The sequence below is a fragment of the Aptenodytes forsteri genome, unplaced genomic scaffold (genome assembly GCF_000699145.1).
Source record: "Aptenodytes forsteri isolate BGI_AS27 unplaced genomic scaffold, ASM69914v1 Scaffold2, whole genome shotgun sequence".
Classification (NCBI taxonomy): domain Eukaryota; kingdom Metazoa; phylum Chordata; class Aves; order Sphenisciformes; family Spheniscidae; genus Aptenodytes; species Aptenodytes forsteri.
Genome location: NW_008795695.1, coordinates 15,532,086 through 15,538,085, shown reverse-complemented (window position 1 = coordinate 15,538,085; position 6,000 = coordinate 15,532,086). Strand labels below are relative to the sequence as shown.

The 6,000-nt window shown below is 35.2% G+C and overlaps 1 protein-coding gene across 2 annotated transcripts in view; it reads left to right on the top strand.

Moving 5' to 3' along the window:
• The window catches only part of USP9X (ubiquitin specific peptidase 9, X-linked), a 79,952-nt gene that overhangs the window by 15,121 nt on the left and 58,831 nt on the right, over positions 1 to 6,000 (top strand). For both annotated transcript variants that reach the window (XM_009283035.2, XM_009283036.2), the window contains exons 10-12: positions 2,513 to 2,617; positions 3,436 to 3,642; positions 4,572 to 4,708. In XM_009283035.2, coding sequence (XP_009281310.1) covers positions 2,513 to 2,617; positions 3,436 to 3,642; positions 4,572 to 4,708 — 449 coding nt within the window. The remainder of the gene's footprint in view (positions 1 to 2,512; positions 2,618 to 3,435; positions 3,643 to 4,571; positions 4,709 to 6,000) is intronic.

Sequence of the window (6,000 nt, the reverse complement as noted above, 5' to 3'; positions counted from 1 at the left end):
TTTTTTTTTGAGAAATTGGGGGGGGGGGGAGAATTTGAGAAGTTAGTTTTCTGTTATTAGTAGGCTTGTATTAGCTATATTAGAGCCTCACCTTTTATAAGAAAGAAAAACAAAAATCTGATATGTGGAAGAAAGTCTTCCAAGCAATTATATTACTCATAGTGCCTGGAAATGGGACATGTGGATAAGCTACTTTAAGCCAAACTTTTTACCCTTTCAGAAAAGTGTGAACAAATGGTGCAACCCTTAAAAGACAGGGATAGTCCACCCCAACAGTTGCAAAAAAAAAAACAAACTAGGAATAAATCTCCTATACTCTCAAATACCTGGCTTTCAATTAGGTAGTTCCTACAGTGCAGTTGCTACAGTTTTGCCCTGTAATTTTTTTTTTTGTGTTGAAGTTGAATTCAGTAAGTATTATTCAGGTAGATGGTTTCACTGTGGCTTTGGCCATGGAATTAAAATAGACTAAAAGGTGAGAATACCCAAATCTGCTAAGACAGAATGATTTTTACCAACTTCACTACTCCCTGTGTTTAGTAGTTTTTAGAAGTTCTTACTAAATGACTGCTGCTAAGAGCAGCTGGAGCATGAAATTCAGTAGCGAAGCTTTGATTTACTGTGTAGCTTTATATAACAGGCAGGCTATTTTAGCTCTGGCTCAGTGCAGCAGTGGTGTGGTTTTGCTTTCAGGCTAGAACTGTTATGTTGCTGCCTGGGTTTAGAGGGTGAGCATGCACAGATTTACAGTTGATGGTATAGAAGTGCCCTGGGAATATCGGTACACAACTAGAATAAAAAGTAGTTTATGAAAAGTAATAAAATCATGCTGCTTTTTCCTTTAGAAGGCGACATAAGTTTTAAGTTTTATTGAAGTGTTTTTGTGTCTTACAAAGCAAGTGCTCACAAAATAGAAGTATATTTGGTTCAAGGAATAGTGTTGGAAGTCTCTGAAGGCAAGCATTAAGTTGCAGCCTGTTGAGTTGCAGGGAAGGATGCAGCTGGACAAGAGATAAAATTGTGGAGAGTGGTGTTGGAGTCTCATTACTAACATGCTGGAGCATTTAACTAGAACTTGACATGCGCTTCCCTGTTTCAGCACAGCAAGCTGACAGTTCACACACCAGGTTCCTTACCTCCTCCTACTGTCTTGTACTGCTTCCCCAGCCTTTTCTGTTCTTAAGGGCTTCCCCATGTCTGTTAAAAACCTCCCGAGACAAGATTGTTACTTGCCTTATTCTTAGTCGTCTTGCCCTGCCCCCCCAGCAGCTGTGCATACTTCTCCTTTTATTTGTTACATTGTAGATGTTTTCTGCCCTGTATGCTCATTTTTCTTTCTATCCAGGAAATGGTCTGGATAAAAAAAATTATACGATGTTTTGCAAAATCAAGTGGAATAAGTGGTTTAGTAATTCCCCCTCTCATAATCTGACCCATAACATGAAAATGCATGTTACTCCTTAAATTTACTTTTTTAAAGAAAAATTTATGGCACGCTATAAAGAATTTATGGCACAGCACGTAACAAAGCTATTAGACTTTTTTGTTTTTAAGCGAACTACTGATGCAATCTTTTAGAAGAAAATGAATTTCAAAACTGTTCATGCATGCATTTTTAATACTGTACAAGATTAATTCCATCAGAGTTTGTTTTCTATGTATTTGTTACGCATTTTTTATTCTACACTTACAGAAAATTTTTCTACAGTAAATCAGCTATTGATTCACGTAGTCCAAAATTGTTGGTTTTGAGTGCAGATTTAAAGTACGGGATGCTTTTTCTAGCCTGGGCATGTTAAAATTGAGCTAGCTGTTTTTTCCTTATTGTCTTCCTCCTTAAATGTCAAATTGTGATATACACCAAACTCTCATTTAAAATAGTGTCTAGTGTATAACTCAACATCTTACCATTAGTTGTTTGATTGTTAGACTTCATAAGTTTATAAGCTGCTGGACTTTAAAATGTTGTCTACCAACAAGTTGTTTGTAATAGAAAGCTTTAGTTGTCCATGAATCCACTAGCACAAAGGAAGTACTTCATCCTGAGAAACTATGTGGAAATACTAAAAATTTTTTTTCAGCTTAAAACACCTCAATGAAATTCATTGAGGAAATGGATTTTGAGTCCTTTCTTAAAAAAAACCACAAAAACTACATTAAATTAAAAATACTGATTTGTAAGTTAAAATACCCTTTTAGACTTTATCGTCTACTATCCCAGCATGATTTTATTAAAAAAATAAGTATTGTGGCACTACAGTATTTATATTCTAAATAAATACTTGTGTGCACACACACAGAGCACGCTTGCATACTTACACATATAAGGGAAATGTAAATATTGTGACTTCCCACTGAAGTAAGTATTCAGTTTGCCACGCTGCTCCCACAACATCAGCTTTTCTTGGGGGCCACCTGGAAGAGTTTTCTTATAAAAATTATGTAGGATGTCTTGCTGCTTGACTTAATACAGATTGCTACAAATGGTGGATTCTTTTTGTCGTCTTGACAGGCAGGAAAACACGAAGCCATTGTAAAAAATGTACATGATCTCCTTGCAAAATTAGCTTGGGATTTCTCTCCTGAACAGCTCGATCACCTGTTTGATTGTTTTAAGGTAATGATGCATGTTTTGACTGTATTCAGGAAATAGGTTGTGAAGTTGGATACGGATTTGCGACTCTTTCGATGTCTACTTTCTACTTATTGTAGATACAGACAGTTTCCTTGTGTTAAAAGACTTCTTAATGTGTATAGCAAGTCTGTAATATTTAATATTAGAAATGCTAGATTGTGCTACTCTTTAATGAGCATTCACTGTGAGATTTTTCAGTTTACTTCCTGTCTAAAGCAAAGACTAGTTATGCTAGCTTAATGACAATTTTGTTTTCTGGTTTAAATGCTTTTGGATAATGCACATCTGTTGAGGCCTGTAGTATTAAAGTGACATTCAGCAATCCTAGGAATATTGAATTTTTCAAATAAAATAAGTGATTTATCTTAAATAGCTTTTTGCATTTGTTCCAAATTATTGTTTGGAATAGCATTACAGTAGGTTTCATCAAGTTTACCGGGCATTGCTACTTTCGATCTTAAGTAGAGGTCAAGGACTTCTGTTCCCTGCTCCCCCAACTTCCTCCTTATCATGTAATAATTTTTTTCTTGTGGTTAACATAGATATAGAATGAAAGTCTCAGGAAGATAATGTTGAATGTTTATAATCATATAATGATTTGATTGAAATAGCAAAACGACTTGTTTCTGAAAGTTTGTTATAGTAAGAACTGTACATATACTATAATTTAAAGAAGTTAATGTGGAAGTTTGTTATATAGTTGCATCACTATTGCATCATTTGTTAACGGTGCAGGTTATGTGTGGAATGTAAAAAAAAAAAAAAAGATGGTTTTCATATCAAATAAAATCTTTTCTTAGGCAAGTTGGACAAATGCAAGCAAGAAACAGCGTGAGAAACTACTTGAGTTAATTCGTCGTCTTGCAGAGGATGACAAGGATGGTGTGATGGCACACAAAGTGCTGAACCTTTTGTGGAATTTGGCTCATAGTGATGATGTACCAGTTGATATCATGGACCAGGCTCTTAGTGCCCATATTAAAATCTTAGATTACAGCTGTTCACAGGTGAGTAATCTGGTATGTTCTATTGTGAAACCAGTCACTGACAGTTTCCTTCCATCCCCCATGAAAAATTCAAGGGATTTGGTAATTTAACAAAAGTATTCCTTATCATAGATTTTTATTATTCTACCAACATCCAGGTATTTTTAAAATATTATGGGACATGTTTAAAATAACACAGTTCGTGCTTTAATTAGAGAGACTGAAATACATCAGTTTGCCTGTCTTGTTGCAATTGGTGACATACTGTAATGACCACGTTGGAGGAATTGGAAAAGAGCCCTACCAAAGTAAATGGGGAGAAGGGAAAAGCAGCCCCCCCTCCTGTCTTTGCCTTTTTCCAAACTCACTTATGCTAATTTGGGTGGGCATTTTTTTCAGTAAGTCCTTACACGTCTTGTCTAATATTAGAAAGGACCTAGGAAAGGACAGTGAAAACTATTACACGCTCTCCTTCCCCACCCAAACTTCTGTGGAACTCTGCCAGAATAATAATTCATTGTGGTTCGAAATTAATCCATTATCTGTCTTGACAGCCAGGTTTTGTTTCTTAGTTGTTAAGAAACAGTTTCTCATTGTTTCTTGATATTTTATAGCAGTTTACTCTGAGTACCAGTGAGTAGAAATAAATAAAAGAAGGGAAAGAGCAAATTATTTAAACACTGATGACCCTATCTAGCTACAGGTTTTCTTAAATTCGTACCGAATGCTTGAGTGCTTGAAGGCAGAGAGTTGGTAACACACTGATAGCCTCTTCCAACATGTAGTGCTGCTCAGATACTTTTCTTCAGCTTGTATGCTTCAGAACTCAGTTGATCTAGTATTTGTGTAGCTTTGTATGTTGTGTTCTATCTTGGAAACAAATGAAGTAAGGGAATGATGATAGTTTCTGCAATATACTTGATTTTGATTATAAACGCTTGTTCTTTAAGGATCGAGATACACAAAAGATTCAGTGGATAGATCGTTTTATAGAAGAGCTTCGCACAAATGACAAATGGGTCATTCCTGCACTGAAACAAATTAGAGAAATTTGCAGTTTGTTTGGTGAAGCACCACAAAACTTGAGGTAAGAATGGAATGCAAATAAAATTTTGTCTGTTAAAAATTGAAGGGGTTGGAATGAGGCAAATTTTAAAATTTTTTTACAAGAGGCAGGGAAAGCCTAGGTGAAATCATAACCTGTGTTTTGAAGATGTTCTTGGGTTTGTTTTAATGTGTATAAATAGCCTCTAAAAATTCAGACACCCAGGTTCAGTGAGAGAGCATTAACTGTTTCCTCAAACAATCTTTTATTTTTTTAGAATATCTTTTATTACTTTTTAGAATAGTAGTCTGATTTGTAGAAAATCTGGGTTTGTTTTTCTGTTATCCATGGACTTCCCTGCCTAACAATAGAATTAGCTTTCAAAGTATAAGTATATTTTATGTGCATATATGTATGTATACACACGCACAAACATACCCACCCATCCCTATTCTTCGACGATAAATTTGTACAGATCATGTAGTTTATTTACTTGAAATCAAAGGTGACTTTTTTTTGTCCAGGAAAAAAGACTCTACTGATTCTCTCTTCTGAATGGAAGAGATTAGAAATGTGTTGGGTTTGTTTTACTGTGGGTTTTTTTTGTTTGGGGTGGGGGGTGTTGGTTGGTTGTTTTTAAAAGGAAGAAAAAAAGAAAAGAACAGCCATTTGCCATTTGGACTTATTAAAATATACGTGCTTATTTATTTTAAAAGTCTTCTCTCTACAGAAACATCTGAGATTCTGTGCCCCTAACATTTTTTTTGGTATCACATCAGAATTTTTACAAACTCCAGAAAAATGTTGTTTGCTTATCAGTGTTGCATAATTGCTTTGTTTTAATTCTTGTAAGCAGGTAAACTGTTCAAATCAATGTTGCTATTACAGTCCGCTTACAAGAAGGATCAAAGCAGGGAAAGTTGAAGACAATAAGCCTTCAGTTTACACAATGCTATCTTCTTACTGATACCGTTTTAAGGAGCTGTGATAATATTGCATTCCTGGCTTTTCGAGGTTTCTTTATTCACTTAGTTTGCAACATCTTTCTCAATTTTCATGACACTTTAATCCTTTGCAGTTTCACATAAATGATTGTTTGAGGTTTTTCCAACAAGGTTACAAAGTTACCTGCTTATTAGCAGATAAGTCTGTTTTCTGTGTCTTAAGAGTCCTTAACCTTTTACATGCTGTAAGATCTAGGCGAATATAGCTACCTGGTTATTTGTGGTACTTGTCCAAGTTGGATGCTTTTTAGCACAATGCCTTAACAAAGAGGCTTTGCTTTAAGTAATTATTGAAGCAGAGCTCATTTGAGGCACTGATTACATTTCTGC